The sequence below is a fragment of the Muscardinus avellanarius genome, assembly GCF_963383645.1.
Source record: "Muscardinus avellanarius genome assembly, chromosome: 4".
NCBI classification, from domain to species: domain Eukaryota; kingdom Metazoa; phylum Chordata; class Mammalia; order Rodentia; family Gliridae; genus Muscardinus; species Muscardinus avellanarius.
The window spans coordinates 133,122,063-133,139,737 of record NC_137789.1 but is presented as its reverse complement, the minus strand read 5'-3'; the positions used below and the strand labels follow the sequence as shown (position 1 = coordinate 133,139,737).

At 46.1% G+C, this 17,675-nt stretch overlaps 1 protein-coding gene across 1 annotated transcript in view; it reads right to left on the bottom strand.

Moving 5' to 3' along the window:
* Window positions 1-4,639: 4,639 nt before the first annotated feature.
* Window positions 4,640-17,675, bottom strand: part of WNT8B (Wnt family member 8B) — a gene marked incomplete at both ends in the record, with an annotated part of 33,122 nt that continues 20,086 nt past the window's right edge. The window contains 5 exons of the mRNA XM_080693903.1: window positions 4,640-5,185; window positions 5,343-5,485; window positions 6,256-6,381; window positions 7,165-7,303; window positions 10,133-10,166. Of these exons, the coding sequence (XP_080550029.1) occupies window positions 4,640-5,185; window positions 5,343-5,485; window positions 6,256-6,381; window positions 7,165-7,303; window positions 10,133-10,166 (988 nt within the window). The remainder of the gene's footprint in view (window positions 5,186-5,342; window positions 5,486-6,255; window positions 6,382-7,164; window positions 7,304-10,132; window positions 10,167-17,675) is intronic.

Sequence of the window (17,675 nt, the reverse complement as noted above, 5' to 3'; positions counted from 1 at the left end):
AACCCTCTTGCCTTACTGCCAGGGATGTGATGCTGTAGGCGTGGCTTCAAACCAGATGAGTGCCTGCTTTTTTTACCCCTTTCTGCCTGGCCACCTGGGATCTACTCAAGGTGCTCTGAGGTCAGGAGCTAGGGCATAGTGCCAGGTCTTACTTTCCCTAATACTGCACTCTGGTGGGCCCTGGGCCATGATGGCTCCTCCCCCGGGGATATTCTGTTCAAGTGGCTTCTCACAGGGTGAACAGGGTTGTTACTTCCAAGTCTACCTCTGCTGTGACCCATCTTGTGAGTGTTTTGTTTTCCCCTTCTGGGGTTTATGAGCCTGACTTCATCTTCTACCTGCCTCTGACTTCATATTGCCAGGCCCATTTTCTTCTGTAGTCCCAAGGGCTGGGGAGAGTTGACTACTCTTCATTGTTTGAACAAGTCATGGACATGAGGGTTGGGAGTTGAAAAGAACCCAGAGAGGAAACCTTGGCCCTTTTTAAATAGGGCCTCTCCTGTGACAGCGTTAGGAAGGCGAGGTAAGGGGCAGGAGGAAGGGGCGAAGCTGGGAGCTGCCTTGGGCCATGAGGAGCAGAGGGACCACAACCTGCAGGGATGGCCCTGACTCCTCCAGGCTCCTGTTTGTGCCTGGCCCACCACCTTGGGCTGTTCATTCTGTGACTTTAAGCCCCTTTCTGGAACAGGAGCCATATGAATTAAGGCTGTCTTCCAGCCACTCCTCAAGGGTTGGGCCCTTCCCTCCCTCAGCCACCAGGTGTCTCAGTACTGGCTGCCTTCTCTGGCTGCATTTTCATGGTTGAATTTTGCATTTGGTGCACTGATGTATTTAATAATGGAATAAAACTGTGATTTGCTTTCCTCAGTCATCTCCCAGTCATTGTCTCCTCCAGGACCTATTTTACTGTTACTTCACTTTCAAGGCCTCTCTGTTCTTCTTTGCACCCTAATAAGGCAGGGGAGAGGAGAGGCTCGGGGAGAGACAAGAGGTCAAGAGAGCTAAAGAAAGGAACTTTTTCAAGTCCAGTCCCATGGACTTGCTGGCCACACTGTGTGTGTGTGTGTGTGTGTGTGTGTGTGTGTGTGTGTGTGTGTGTGTGTATGCTTGTGGGTGGGTGCATGCGTGTGTCTCCATCCATGCCTGATGTTCAGCTCCAGGGTTTCCCCCACACCACTTCAGGGCTGAGCTCAGCTGCACAAAGGGGCTGGGTGTGAAGCCAGGGTAGCAGCTCTAATCCTGTTGTCCATCCCATCATGTCTGCAGGCTAGATGTGTGTGTTTGGGAGGCAGGGATTGTTAGGCAGTATTTGTTTGTAAAGCCACTTGCTCTTCAGATAATACTTGCACTAACTTCTATTGATGAAGCAGTGTGAGCCCCAGCAAAGTCCTTTCCCAAAGTGTCTTTGAAGCCAAGAGCCCATTGAAGGGAAGAAAAGCCGGGAGAGGGGATTAGTTTGTTCAGCAGCTGTGAATTTCAGTGGGAGGTTGATGAACTCCGAAGTCTTTGTTTAAATTAAAGGGGGGGAGAAAAAAGCCTCTGCTGGAGCGAGAGCCCCGCTTGGGGCCCTGAACTAACACAAGGAGAAGTCTGAGCTGCAGGGAGCTGTGTACTGACTGCGAAGACTTTTCCCAAACACTTTCGGAAAAGGTGTTGTGAGAAGAGAAGGGGGTGGAGAGGCGGATTAACATGTGAAATGAAGTTTTCATTGACTCCGGTGGGGGTAGAAGGTTATTTTAATGGCATTTTGTTCCCCTATTTTCTCTTCTTCAGCTCTTTAGAGATATTGTTTTGCTAAGACAGGCTTTCTTCCCCTTCTTTCCAGTCTGAGGATTGCCTCTATGGGAGCCAACATAAATATTTCTCCTCCAGGAATGCGGGTTAATTAAAAGGAAATGAATGAGTGGAAGCATCCAATCCAGGCCCACAATAGGCGCTGCCCGCCTGCCCTCCCTCCCTCCACCCCAGCACCACCAGCGTGCCTGGCACGACCCCCTTTCTGTCTTTGCCCTGACCTGCTGCTAAGGCCAGTTGAGCCTGGGATTCTTTTCAAGAAAAGAAAGCTCTGTCTGTGTGTAGACCCACAGGCCAGGCACAGGAAAGAGACAGTGTTTTGCCCACCCCACCTAGTGCTCCTGTCACTTCTCAGGACCTCCCTGAGCTTCTGCCTTCAAGCTGAGACAGATGGGCTCCTACAGAGCACACAAGAGGAAGGAAGGAAGGAAGAAAGGAAGGAAGGGAGGGAGGGAGGGAGGGAGGGAGGGAGGGAGGGAGGGAGGGGCCTGGGCGCCAGTGCTCACCCCACGGTGACTTACAAGCCAGTCATGTCTCTCAGCATGGGTCTAAGTTGTAAAACACAAGGTGTGCCTACCTGACCACAGAGGTGTCTTCCGAGCAGCAGTTCTGGAATTGCCCACGTTTGTAAAGGGGAACGCAGCCCTGGCGAGCGAGTGTGAGACAAGAACCCCAAGAGCAGGGTGTGTTGTATCTCTCACGCCGGTGTTTACTGAGTGAACGAATGAATGAATGGATAGGTAGGGCAAGAGGAGCCAAGAAAGTAACGCAGATCTCAGCTCAGCACCGCTTCCTTTGTAGAATTCAAATGACTCTGGCACGAATCCTCTCTGTTTGGGGATGCAGAACAATAACCTGTGAAGGAACTTTCTGGCAGCCTGAGATGTTTAGGGTTCTGACTCAGCGTTACCCAGTCTGAAGCACGGCAGTTCTGCTTTTATGCTGAGAGGCCTCCTGCAGAAGCAGCTTTACGTTTCAACATTGTACTTTATATTTTTAAGCTGCCTTGCCAATCTTCTTCCTGTACACTATCAGGCAACTCCGCCCAGCAGGACAGCTAGGTTAGTATTTGCTGCTCCTTGGCCAGAGAAGAAGGATGGCTTGAGAGGGAGGGAGGAAATGGCCTTTTGTTGAGAGAGCTGAAAATGAAACTAAGAGACCCCCGAAGGGAAGTCTGTCTCTCCCTCTCTCCTGTTAAGGGTTACTAGGGCAGAAGATGTGCAGGGGTGAGGCCAGGCTCTGGGGTCCAACTCGGCCACTGTTTTAGTTTAAAGTACAAGAGCCCTTCTGCTCTTCCAGGTCAGCCCGAGAGCCTTGGCTTTTGTGACCTCTGTACTTTTCTCCTAGCCCGAGAGAAGAGGGATGCATCTGTTTAGTATTTGACCAAATCCGCTTCAGAAGAGCTGGAAGGACTGGCCCAGGGCAAGAGAGCAGGCTGGGAAGCTCCTTGGGCTGCAGAGGGTCTGTCAGGGACCGGCTCTTTCATCCCAGGTGGAGCCAGAGGACTCCACAAGCACCACAAGCAACAAGTGCTCAGCCACTGAGTGAATGTACTAGTGGGACAGGCATGTGGATGATTTACTAATCCCGGGAGATTAGCCTCAGTCAAGTCAAGTCAGGTTAACTACCTAGGGAAGCAAGCCTCTAGGGAGGCTGACACCCTGCCAAGGTAGGAGGGAAGAGTGAACCTAGAAGTTAAATCGCCAACCATACCCACCCTCCAGTATCCTCAAGAATAAGTTCAGTACTGAGAATAGAGGCACACACCTCAGTCACTGCAGTAAGTTAACATTCAAGGCGCTGAACTTCCTATTGGTAACAGAGTCCTGGCAGGAAGTTTACTTATTGAAGGAGAGTATCCAGTGCCCTGAAACCTGCCTCCTTGAGAATTAGGTGAGTGAGAAGGAAGAGGCCCAGCTTCTCCTTCCTATGGCGTGCCTCTGAGGTCCAGACAAGGGTCTGAATGGCAAAGTGGCTTTACCTGGGTCTTGGCTCAAAGGAGCAAAGCTTCATTGGGAGGGGAGGAAAGGTGGCATTGGCAGGTAGGAGTTAACAGGTTAGGGCGGGGAGGAGGTAACTTTCAAGGGTAGGAAATGACTAGTAACCTGCGTTATGTAGCTCCTTGACCTGTTGGGTATATGTGTAGAGGTCTTGGGAGCCTGTGGGCAGGTCTTTGCCCTGCTGTGAGAGTCCTTTAATGAAGGTGCCTAGTGTCGGCTGGCCAGAGCTTCCTCCACATTCAACCTCTACCCCTAGGAGCCAACCCCAAAGGCTTGCTGTTCCCAGCTCAATTTTCTCACTGTTTCTTTTCAGGGAAAGTAAAGTGGAAGGGCAGCGAGCTGCTAGAGATTCCTGGGAAGTCTGTGTCAACAGTTAGCAGGGTGGGAGGGGCTCTGAGGGAGATGCTGTGGGGTGGGGAGGGTGGGGAGGGAACTCGGTAGCAGACAGTGGACAAAAGCTAAAGGCCCTAGCTTTCCCTGGGCCCTGAGTGTCTGAGAAGAATCCTTCCAGTTCCTAAAGCTTGAGAGCCGAGGCCAGGAGTCAGCCCAGCCAGGACGGCCAAGAGGGAGTGGAGGAGCTCCATCCTAGTCCATGGTCGATCCATAGCGCACAATCTTAGAACAGCTCTCAGACCTAAGTGTGGGTTGTAAGGCGCAGACCAACTCTAGGGGAGCGCGGAGGAACTGGGGAAAGGAGGGAGTGGCGAGCTCTGGACAGGTTGCAGTCTCTGCCTCTCAGGATCTCTGGGCCCGGGAGTGAGGGATCCCAGTCCCTAAGCTCCTCCATCACTGGGGTCTAAAAGAAGCCTAGGACAAACTGGGAAAGGAGGCGACACAGGGGACCCTTAGGGTTTTCTCGCGGGCTTGAGCGCAGCGCCTCCCCGCGGCCGCTCCGCGCGGCTACAAAAGTACTTGGTGACCCGCCGGCGGCACTGCTCACAGCGGACAGCGCAGCACCAGTGGAACTTGCAGTTGCAGCTGGACACGGTCTCGGCGCGGCGCTCCTCCACCGCCAGCCCGCAGTCCCCGCACAGTCGGCGGCAGCTGCGGCGCTCCCAGCGGCCCAGGGCCCGCCCGCGCCGCAGGCACTCCCGGCCCTCGGTGCCCAGCAGGCCCAGCGTCTTGTTCTCCAGGCAGTAGTCCGGGGAGTCCTCCAGGTGCACCAGCTCCCAGGTGGAGATGGAGCGGAAGGTGTCTGCGATGGCGCCGCGGCCGGCCGCGCTGTTGCCAGCTCCCTGCAGCAGGTCCACCTTGAGAGCTGCGTGGTATTTCTCCTTCAGGTGCGCGCCCACCTCGCGGAACTCGGGCAGTTGCAGCCAGCAGGTCTGCGTGGTGCAGCTTCCAGACACGCCGTGGCATTTACACGTGCGTTTCATGGTGCCCTTCACAGCCTGGGGAGAGAGCTGGGTTGAAAGGCCTGCCCCTTGGGCTTGCCAGGTGCCTCTCCAGTCTACCAACCCCTGGCAGTCTGTTCAGTGAAGGGTTCCCAGCACCTAGGGCTGTAACGTTCGGAGCCAGCTGCCTCATTCCAGGGGCTGCGGGACTCACCTTACGGCCAGCCTCGTTGTTGTGCAGATTCATGGCCGCCCGGGCATCCTGTCCTGTCTCCAGGGCATCTACAAACTGCTTGGAAATTGCCTCTCCGAAGCCCACATTGTCACTGCAGCCTCCCCACAGCCAGCCTTGCCCCCCTGGAAGAGTGCAGGGGGGAAAAGTCATTGAGCAGGCTGGTGCAGAGCTTCCTGGGCTGCTGTTTGTAACTGGATGGTGGTGGGGGGAGTCTGGGATAGGAAAGGATTAAGGTTGGGCGAGTGCCCTGTATCTGGATTAGTTTCAGTCTAGAAGATTTGTTTTTGCCACCTTTGGGGCCCACTTCCAGCCTCAGCCAATTCCCTGCTCACAGCTCTGTGACGTGAGTAGCTACCCAGTGGATTCTCGCCGTGCTCCTCCGCCTCTACTCGGTGGCAGAGGATGCCCGTGCCCGGCCAGTGGCAGAGGTCCAGAAGGGGCGGCACGGTGGGCGAAGGCGAGGAGAGCTCACGAGTTGAGAGAGAAAGAGTGGCTCAATAACAACATGGAATGACAAATTTGGAATAACAACATGGAATGACAAATTTGGAAGTGGAGCGGGAGGGCAGAGGGCTGGGGACCACAGGAAGGTAGGGTGGGAAGGCAACTTGGACGGAGGAGCACAGGATTGCGTCTACAAGGCACACCCTTCAGCTGTTACCATCATTATCACTGTGTGTGTATGGGAGTCATGCAGTGGGAGAAGAGGGCCCTAAGCAACGTTTAGCCTGCTTCGTCAGTGTAGGATTGGGGCTCGGTTTCTCCCGTCTTCTACGTGATTTTCTTCACATCTAGAAGAACGTGACTTTGCCCTGCCCAGGTCCCACCCAGCCTCGCACTCGCTGAGCGACCTTCCCTGGCCTGTGCGGCGCATCTCCACTCTGCGGCTCACCCAGTTGTCCGTTGCGGGAGTCATCACATCCACAGTTGTCAAAATCTCCAAGGCTGCAGTTTCTAGTCAGGGTGTACATGACTCCGGCAGAACTGATGGCGTGGACAAACGCGGTCTCCCGATTCGCTGTCAGGAACCCAAAATCCGGAGAATTAAAGGGAGGGAGAGGCTGCAGTTCAAGGAAATACCACTCCTGCTACCTCCCTGGAATATCTTTATACCCACCTTCCCAGCTCCATCCTATTTCCCCTTCTTCACAATGTGTCTGACCCTCTTCCAGGGTCTGCTCCAACCCTGGCCTCATCCCTACTCTTCTCCCCTTGCACCTCTTCAGGTCATACGTCTTATGACTAGCTGGCTAGATTATTGTTGACATACATGATTACAAAGGACTTAGGTGGGAAGGGGCCTGAGGAAGAAACGAGGAAGGAGGTTTCTTTCAAGGCCATGTGGTAATGAACCCATCCTCACTTTTTCCCGGAACGCTGGCACCTAAGAGGCACGCACAGCTAGCCTTAAAAAGAACCTCGGGTTGGCAGCTCTTTGGTTTAGTGGCACAGCCACTGTCTTCTATGTAGGAATTCGCTGTCCACGTTTCTACTTGCCCAGTACCTATCTGCTGAGCCTTCTGAAGGGGCTAAGAGGCACAAGGAATCACGGCCCTGACCAACCTCCTGATGGTACTTATATCACTAGCTGAGTGGTCAAGGATAGTACAGGATTGGAGGTGAGACAAGGTTCATTTACTGAACAGTGAAGGTGTTGGGGAAGAACGAAAGCTCTGTAAGTAAGAAAGAGAAGGCGGAGAAGGAAAAGAGAAGATCTCAGAAGAGGGAGGAGTTCTAGGACAAGGGACCAGGTGAGGAGGACAGGTGTAGAGGAAGAAGGGCATTCCTGGGTTCTCCTTACCGCTGCGAAGTCCGCCGTGGCTGGACAGCTGCAGCGCTCTCTCGGGGCAGTTCCAGCGGTCCCACGCAAACTGGTATTTGCACTCTTCAATACCACTCTGGGCACCGGCTGCCACACTGCTGGAGTAGATGAGGTAAGCCTATAGGGAAACGGAGTCGGGATGCAGCTGGAACTTGGGAGGCCTTTGCCCAAATGGCCAAGAACTTCCCTTCCTGCCCACTCTTCCATCCCTCCAAAAATAATCATTGGGTAACCACATTAAATCTACTATCTCAAGCCGGGCTTGGTGGCGCACACTTGTAATCCCAGTATTTTTGGGAGGCTGAGACCAGAGGATCGCGGTTCGTGGACAGCCTCTGCTACTTAGTGAGGCCCTTTGCAACTCAGTGAGACTCAGTTTCAAAATAAAGAATAAAAAATAGGGCAGAGGGTGTAGCTCGGAGGACAAATGCCCCTGGGTTCCACCCCAGAACCACAAAATCAATCAATCAATCTACTATCTCCTCTGACATTGCAAGTAACTTGTGAAATAGGAACCATTTTGTAGATTAGGAAAGTGAGGTTCACAGAAGGGAAGTAATTTTCCTGAGGTCCCACGGCTAGCAAATGGCAGAAATAGAAATGAAATTCCATTTTATCAGACTCTAGTTCCCCCTAGCCTTTATTCATTATAAGAATCTGCCTCTCAAAAATGAGCCCCAACTGCATTATTCATGAAAGTTCAATTGTTATTCCATTACTATTTTAGAAAATAGCATTTGGAGCTGAGCATGGTGGCACACGCCTGTAATCCCAGGGCTTGGGAAACAGAGGATCACAAGTTCTAGACCAGGCTCAGCAACTGAGCAAGCCCTTCAACAACCTAGCAAGACTGTTTCAAAATAAAACAAACCAAAACAAAAAGGGCTGGGGGGTAGCTCAGGGGTAAAATGCCCATGGTTTCAATCCTCAATACCACACATATACACAAATACTACCATTTTGAATCTGGAAACACTCTTTCATGTAGAGATCATGGAGTCTTTTTTTAACCCCCCTGTGATACTGGGGGCTGAATCCAGAGCCTTGTGTATGCTATGCAAGCTCTCTACCACTGAGCTCCATACCACCCCTTTTTATATATTCTATTTTGAGATAGAGTCTCACTAAGTTTCTCAGCCTGGCCTCGAACTTGAAATCCTCCTGCCTTAGCCTCCTTGAATTCCAGCATTTTATTTATTTATTTATTTATTTATTTATTTATTTATTTTGCAGGTCTGGGGATGGAACCCAGGGGTATTTGACCTCTGAGCTACACTCCCTGCCCTATTTTTTTATTCTTTATTTTGAAACCGGGTCTCACTGAGTTGCAGAGGGCCTCACTAAGTAGCTGAGGCTGTCCGCGAACCATGATCCTCCAGGTCTCAGCCTCCCGAATGCTGGGATGACAAGCGTGCGCCGTCACGCCCGGCTTCTAAATTCCAGCATTTTAAAGATGGGGAACTGAATCCTACCACTGTACTGAAAAGGATGTGTGACTTTGCAGCCTATCTTGAATCTAGCTAATAAATGAGTGAAGTAGAATTTGAACCCACGTTCATCTGACTCCATGGCCCTTAGGAGGATACTTCTCTATTCAGGAAGAATAGTGAAGCAAATAGTGGAATTAAAAAAAAAAAAAAAAAAACTTTGAAAGTTGGTTTGGGTTTTTTTTTTTTTTTTTTTTTTTTTTTTTTTTGTGGTACTGGGAGTGGAACCCAGGGGCTCTCTACCTCCCGGCTATACTCCCAGACCTATTTTTTCATACTTTATTTGGAAACAGGAAAACAGGGTCTCACTAAGTTGCTGAGAGCCTCACCAAATAGCTGAGGCTGGCTTTGAACCTGTGCAATCCTCCTGTCTCAGCCTCCCAAGAGCTGGGATTACAAGCTTGTGCCACCACGCCTGGCTTTGGTTTTTTCCTTTTAAAAATAAAAGTGTGCTGGGCGTGGTGGCACACGCTTGTAATCCCAGCATTCCAGGAGTGAGCCCAGAGAATCGCGGTTCGCGGACAGCCTAGGCTACTTAGTGAGGCCCTCCACAACTTAGTGAGACCCTGTTTCAAAATAAAGAATAAAAAACAGGGTGTAGCTTGGAGGTCGAATGCCCCTGGGTTCCATCCCCAGACCTGCACAAAAAAAAAAAAAAAAAAAAAAAAAAGTGGGCCAAGCGTGGTGGCGCACACTTGTTATTCCAGCATTTGGGAGGCTGAGACAGGAGGATTGCGGTTTAAAGACAGCCTCAGCTTCTACTTAGTGAAGCCCTTTGCAACTCAGTAAGACCTGTTTCAAAATAAAGAATAAAAAAAAAACAGAGCAGGGGGTGTAGCTCGGAGGTCAAATGCCCCTGGGTTCCATCCCCAGACCCGCAAAAAAAAAAAGCTGGTTTATCATATGACTCAAAAGTTTACTCTTGGGTATTTATCCCACAGAAATGAAGACTTAGATAACTTAGAGTGAGAGTGTATTAACTTTTCTGGCTCTGGAAATTTGGGGCATAAGTTCAGGATCAGTACTGAGTTCTTTTTTGTGTGTGTATGTGTGTGTGGTACTGGGGATGTAACCCAGGGGCCTTCTACCTCTGGGCTACATTCCCAGACCTATTTTATATTTTTATTTGGAAACAGGGTCTCACTAAGGTGCTGAGAGCCTCACTAAGTAGCTAAAGTTGGCTTTGAACCCGTGCGATCCTCCCATCTTAGCCTCCCAAGTACTGGGATTACAAGCATGTGTCGCCACGCCCGGCAGTACTGAGTTCTTACCTGGGCTCTGATACTAGTTTGCTGGGTGGTTTGGGGTTTATCTCTAAACTACCTCTCTATGCTTTGGTTTTTCTGTCTATAATACTTCAGTATAATAAAGATGTGGATATAATGAAATCAACATGTATCATCTTTAGTCAATGAGTTAAGATTCGTGATATCCATATAATCAAAGGAAATTTTCCTTACCTTTGGACCAGTCATCAGGAAATTGTTCACTGACCTAGAAGAAAGAAAATCCACAGAGTATAATAAAGAGATACCAACTCATTTCTGCTTCCACGAGTTATAAGGATTATTTCAGCAGGTATAACTGATAAGGGAAGCTAGTTTACCAAGGAAACATCATACATTATGAATTCACTAGAGATAACTTGTTTATTAAAAAAAAAAAGATTATGAAACTGGGCGCAGTGGCGCACGCTTGTAATCCCAGTATTCGGGAGGCTGAGACCAGAGGATCATGGTTCGCGGACAGCCCCAGCTACTTAGTGAGGCCCTCCACAACTCAGTGAGACCCTGTTTCAAATTAAAGAATAAAAAATAGGGCAGGGGGTGTAGCTTGGAGGTAGAATGCCCCTGGGTTCCATCCCCAGACCCACAAAAAAGGAAAAAAAATAATGAATAAAAGTAGTATGATGTCTTTGGATTCTTCAAGTCTGTTATAAGTGCCACAACATAAACTGGAAGAAATGTTTGATTATTTTGCTATGAAGTGGGGAGAGAGCTAACATAAACTCATATTGTGCACCAGACATTTTACTCCCAGCATCTTATGTATTGATCTTGTTAAGTCCTTATTGTTTCGGGAATTATTATCTGTATTTTGCCAATAGGAAATCTGAAACTAAAAAAAAAAAAAGAAGTTAAATCTATGTGCACGTTTACCCAGCTAACAAGCGAGTAAAGCAGGATTTGAATCCAGTGTCCTTCTGAAGTCCATGAACTTCAGAAGGACACTTCTCTAATCAGGAAGCTGCAGACAGCGAACTATCTTTCTAGGCTTAAGTTATCATTCTAAAAATTAAAAAGAAAATCTGACTTTGGAAAATGGTTTGGCTTTCCTTTTTAAAACTAAAAATGGATTTTTTCTATATGACTCAGCAGTTTCCCTCATGGAAATTTATCCCAGTGAAATTAAGATTTCTTTCTACTCAGCACTTTAGTTTTTTGGGTTTTTTTTGGTGGTACTGGGGGTGGAACCCAGAGGCTTTCTACCTCCGGGCTATACTCCCAGACCTTTTTTATATTTTATTTGGAAACAGGGTCTCACTAGGTTGCTGAGATCCTCACTAAGTAGCTGAGGCTGGCTTTGAACCCATGCAATCCTCCTGTCTCAGCCTCCCAAGCACAGGGATTACAAGCATGCACCACCACGCCTGGCCTCTTCTCAGCACTTTGTACTGTGATATTCATAGACACTTTATTCATAATAGCCCCAAATGGAAGCTACTCAAATGTCCTTCCTTGGTGAATGGTTTAAAACACGGTGGCACATCCATACCTTGGAATACTCCTCAGCCACAGTGAACAATGGACTCTTGAGAGAAGGGACAACTCAAGGAAATTAGACTGGGTAATTAAAATGATCTTAAAAGTATAAATATTGTATGATTCTATTCATGTAACAATAGTGAAACAAAGTAATTATGGAGCTGAGGATAGATAAGTGGTTCCCAGGGGTTTGCCATGAGGGTTGAACGTGGCTATTAAAAGTAACATGAAAGCTAGGCATGGTGGCGCAAGCTTTATAATCCCAGCATTCGGGAGGCTGAGACAGGAGGATCCTGGTTATTTGACAGCCTCAGCTACTTAGTGAGGCACTCTTCAACTCAATGAGATCCTGTTTCAAAATAAAGAATTAAAAAAAAATTGGGCTGGGATGTAGCTTGGAGGTAGAATACCCCTGGGTTCCATCCCCAGTACCACACACACACACACACACACACACACACACACACACACAAAGAAAAAGAGTAACATGAGAGAGTCTTGTGATTATGGTAGAGTCAAGTGGCTACACATTACTACACATATGTCAAAACTGCATCCAGCTACATACAGATAGATAGATATATACATTTGTGAGAACACATATGTAGGAGTATAAATAAGTGCTGTGGATATTGTACAAGAGTTGTAGATGTTAACACCAGGGAAGGTCGTGAAAAGGATGCACAGATGGGAGGTCCCTGTACATTTCTTGGTAACTTTTCCAATCTCTAATTGTATAAAAACAAAAGGTTAAATACATACTGTGTGCATATATACATATGTAATCCACAGTGCTGGAAATTTGAAGAATGACTTCAGGATAGGCATTTGAATATTGATCAGAATATGTTATTCATTACCTTTCTTTTTACATTATAAGAAAATGGGAATCATTATGTATTGTTCCATGAAAGTCACTGTAGGACTTCCGGGAAGATGGCGACGGAGAAAAGCAGCGCACACGAGCCCTGCTAACAACCAACCTCTATTACCACAAAATCAGCCCCTTTCATAGCCAGAAAACACCATCAGCAGAGAAACAAAAAATGTAAATACAAGGGACAGAGAAAAGCTGGAAAAACGAGACACCAGAAAGAAACCAGACCGCAGTGCTGCAGCCAGAGCCGTGGCATGAAGCGGCGCAGGCGCCATCTTCCCTTGCAGCACCAGGCCCCAGAGAAGAGGGTAACTCAGAACAGAGCTTAGAGCTAGAGAGGAGATACACTGGCCTCACGGCCGAGGACGCAGCAGCAGCGCCATACTGCCAACGGCAGCAGCAAGCTCACTGGACCAACGCACTCAACAGCCCACCAGGCTCCAGAGAGGAGCGGCGGACAGCGAGCCGAGGTGAGTGGCTGCGGATCAGCCGGGTGGAATTTGGCAGGTTTTTTGGCGCAGAGAGCATCTAAAGCTTCCAGGGGCTGGGCTCAGCACACCCTGCAGGGACTCAGAGCAAAGCTCAAAAACAGAGAAGAAATACACCAGCCTCCCGGCCGAGGGTGTGGCAGCGGTGCCATATTGCCAGTGGCAGCACAGCAGCAAATTCACCTAGTCCACTACAGCTCCATTAGTGCACTCAACAACAGTGAGTCAAATTGCGGCCCCTAGAGGAGAAATCCCAGTACTGCACTCCCAGGGACTTGACCCAGTGAAGGAGAGGCAGTGGCAGAGATTTCACACCATAGTCACAACTCCCCGCAGGAGAATGCCTAACCTGGCACCCCCCATGGTCTAAAGCAGCCTTGATTGACTCCCTGGGTCTGAGAATTTGCGATACAACCCAGTAAAGGAGTAGTGGGGACTGAGATACCACAGACTCGAGATCCAGAGCACCTTAAGTGAAGTTGTAGTGACCCAGGGAAGAACCCAGAGAAGGCACAAACTTCCGAAATCATGGGAAAGAGGAATAACAATGGAGCAATGAATGCCCACAACCCCACAACATCAGAACCTGATAAAACAGAAATTCAGAGATTTCTAGAAGATCAAATCAGGAAAATAACTAGAAATAATAGAGGTGTTTTGAAAAGAATTCAGAGAGAGCCAAAAAGAGATAAAGGATGCAGTCAGTGAAGTAAAGGCCTCAATTCAAAGTATAAGCAACTGATTAGACCACATAGAGAATAGAATCTCGCTCCTAGAAGATGATCACTCCAAAAATGAACACATAGTTTCTAATTTAGAAAAAAAAATCCAACAACAGGAATCTGACATTGAAGAAATATGGGCCCATTTTAAGAGACCTAACCTAAGAATAATTGGAATAGAGGAGGAAAAAGAAGGTGAAACCAAAGGGATCAACAATCTCTTCAAAGAAGTAATAACAGAAAATTTTCCAAACATAGAGCAAGAGGTCGATACACAGGTCCAGGAAACTTATAGAACTCCCTTTAGACAGGATCAGAGAAGAGGATCCCCACGCCACATAATAGTCAAAATGACCAATGTGGAAGCCAGGCAGAGAATCTTAAAGGCAACAAAAACAAAGGGCCAAGTGACATTCAGAGGCAAACCAATTAGAATCACTCCAGACTTCCCAAACCAAGTCATGAGAGCCAGAAGGGCTTAAGGTAACATATTCCAAACTCTGAAAGAAAACAACTTCCAGCCAAAAATTTCTTACCCAGCAAAACTTTCTATCAAATTAGATGGAAAAATAAGAAGCTTCCATGACAAACAGAAACTGAAGGAATTTATGTCTTCAAAACCAGCGCTAGAGAAAATACTCAAAGAGATTAATTACAAAGAAGAAATAGGTAACACACACCAGAACCAGAGAAACAAGATTTTCCATCCAACAGACAACTAAAATTGGTTATCTTTGGAGATTCATTATTTATGTTAGTCTTTTACCTATTTCTAAATTGTATTGTTTGCTTTTATTGTTGCTAATTCTTAGGATTTCTAGTTGGAATATTAATATACCTCCAGATATAGCATTTGGAAATATTTTATCCCATTCTATCAGTAACTTTTAACTCTGTTTACATTGTCTTTGGATATACAATATTTTTTTATTCTTTAGGGAGTTTGTATACTCTTCTGTTGTCTGTGCCATTGAAATCATATCCAAGAAATCACTGCCAATTTCAATGTTGCAAGGTTTTATGACCCAGATTTTCTTCTAAAAGTTTATAGTCTTAAGATTTATATTTAGGTCTTTTATCCGTTTTGAGTTAATATTTGTATATGGTGTTAGGTAAGGGTCCAATTTTATTCTTTTTCATGTAATTATTATTTTTCAACAATATTTATTTAAAAGATTATTATTTCCTCCACCAAATGTTCGTGGAAACCTTGTCAAAAATAACTTGACAATATATGGAAGAATTTATCTCTAGGCTTTTATGTCTTCAAAACCAGCGCTAGAGAAAATACTCAAAGAGATTAATTACAAAGAAGAAATAGGTAACACACACCAGAACCAGAGAAACAAGATTTTCCATCCAACAGACAACTAAAATTGGTTATCTTTGGAGATTCATTATTTATGTTAGTCTTTTACCTATTTCTAAATTGTATTGTTTGCTTTTATTGTTGCTAATTCTTAGGATTATTATTTAACTCCAATGGTTTATATATCTGCCTTTATAAGAGTACTACACTGTTTCAATTATTGTAGCTTTATAAGGTGTGAAACCAGAAAATATACATCTTCTAGCTTTGTTCTTTTTCGAGATCGTTTTGGGTATCTAGAGTCCATATTCCATATTAGGATAGATTTTTTCTTAAAAATAAATAAATAAATGTTTGATAGTTTCACCTAAAAAAAAAAAAGAAAAAAAATATTCTCTGGTAAGAAAGAAAGCAAAAAGAAATATTGAAATGTTATCTTTACGTCATCAAAAGCTTGGTATCAGACAAATGAAACTGTTCTGTGAGATTATCATTGTTAATTTTGGATAAATTGCTATAATACTAGATGTCAGCCACTAAGCCAAGCATGGGAAGGAGGGATGGGGAGGGAACGGAGTGGGGATTGGGTGGGGGCTAACTGGGCGATGTGTACATGTATGTCTACAAAAGTTTTTTTTATCCCATTATGATGTATGAATACAGTGCACCAATAAAAAAAATTTTTTTTTAAAAAGAGGAAGGGGAGGGGATGGGGTGGGAATTGGGGAAGGGCTAAATGAGTGATGTGTGCATGTATGTCTCTAACATCTTGTATTCCATTAAAATGTATGATTATAATACATCAATAAAAAATCTTTTAAAAATTAAAAAAAAAAAGAAAATCACTGTACCTCTGCAATTCTGAAGACTGGTAAGAAGCTAAACAGCACAGGAGAGGTTTGGAAATGATAGTAAGCAGATCCAGCCTCTTGTTGGAGACCAATAGGGTTTAACTGACTCTTCATGTGAAATACAACACCTAAAATATTGGTAGTTTTTTAAAAACAATATTTAAAAAATTGAGAGGCTGCCATTGGAGAAAATGAAAATGATTTTGAAAGAGAAAACCCCTAAGTGGGTGTGGTGCTGCACACCTACAATCTCAGTGTTGAGAGGCTGAGACAGGAGGATCACAGATTCAAGGCCAGCTTGAGCAACTTAGGGAGGCTCTCGGTGATTTAGTGGACCTTGTTTCAAAATAAAAACAAAAAGGGCTGCAGGAGAATAGAAAATCACAGAAGAATATAAAACCTAGCAGAATGTTTTTAATGTTTGGCAGGAAAATCTAACTCAGCTGAAATAAGAAGCTCTACCCTATTGGGAATGGTAGTACCAGCAAAACACAAAAAGGAATTTAGGATTATTTAAATGAATTCACAATTGTTGAAATCATTATGAGTTTGGAGATAAATTTCTAATTCTCAAAACTGGTGCTAAAGGAATGAACCAGGCCCTTTGCCTTAGGGCAAGGAGCCTGAGCTTGCCCTGACTCAGAAGGGCAAGATTTATGTTAGAAATAACATTCAAGGCTGGGCGCACGCTTGTATCCCAGTACTTGGGAGGCTGAGACAGGAGGATCTGGGTTCATAGCCAGCCTCAGCTACTTAGTGAGGTCCTCAGCAACTTAGTGAGACCCTGTTTTAAAATAAAAAACAGCCGGGCGTGGTGGCGTACGCTTGTAATCCCCGCGCTTGGGAGGCAGAGACAGGAGGATTGCGCAGGTTCGTAGCCAGCCATGCGCTCTGGCTTAGGAGACCCTGTTTCCAAATAAAAATGTAAAAATAGGTCTGGGAGTGTAGCCCGGAGGTAGAAGGGCTTCCAGGAACCCCAGTACCACCAATAAATAAATAAATAAATAAATAAATAAATAAATAAATAAATAAATAAATAATAAAAAACAAAATAGGGCTGAGGGTGTAGCTCAGAAGTAGAATGCCCTTGGGTTTAATCTCCCCTACCAGAAAAAACAAAAACAAAAAAAAAAAGAAAGAAAAGAACTTTCAAAGATGTTAGATATTAATAAGCCAGAAAGAACTAGTTCCAATTCCACAGGACAGATATTACTGAAAAAGAAAACAGAAAGACAAAACAAAAATCAAGTGACAAAGGACAAAGCTTTGCCATAGCCTGAGAAAAGATTCTTCCTCTGAGAGGATTCTAAGTTAGAATGGTGGGGAGTAAAGGACAGAGATTCCAGAGGAGTCTCCTTTCTTAGAAGATCCTACAATATGTAAAAAATGTATATGATTTGGTGATCTAGCACCATTGATTACTGAATCAGGTTTAATTGAGTACCCATCATCAGACAGACACATAGGTCTTATATGGACAAAATTTCTATAAAATGACTTGTGTTGTTAACTCCTGAGATATCTGTAGACATACTTGAACCAGATGGCTGACTTACTCATGTCCAAAACAGCCAACATTAAAAAAGACACCGGGTGAGATGGCACATATCTGTAACCTCAGTACTTGGGAGGCTGAGACGGGAGGATCATAGGTTCCAGACCAGCCTCATCAACTTAAGATACTCAGCAACCTAATGAGACCTTGTTTAAAAAAAAATAAAAAAGGCTGCCGGGCATGGTGGCACACGCTTGTAACCCCAGCATTTTGGAGTCTGAGACAAGAAGATCATGGTCACAGACCGCCTCAGCTACTTAGTGAGGCCCTTTGCAACTCAGTGAGACCCTTTACAAAATAAAGAATAAAACATAGAGTTGGTGGGTGTGGCCTGAAGGTAGAATGCCCTTGGTTCCACCCCCAGTACTGCAAAAATTAAAAAATAAAAAGGGCTGGGAGTATAGCTCAGAAGTAGAAGGCCCTGGGTTCAATCTCC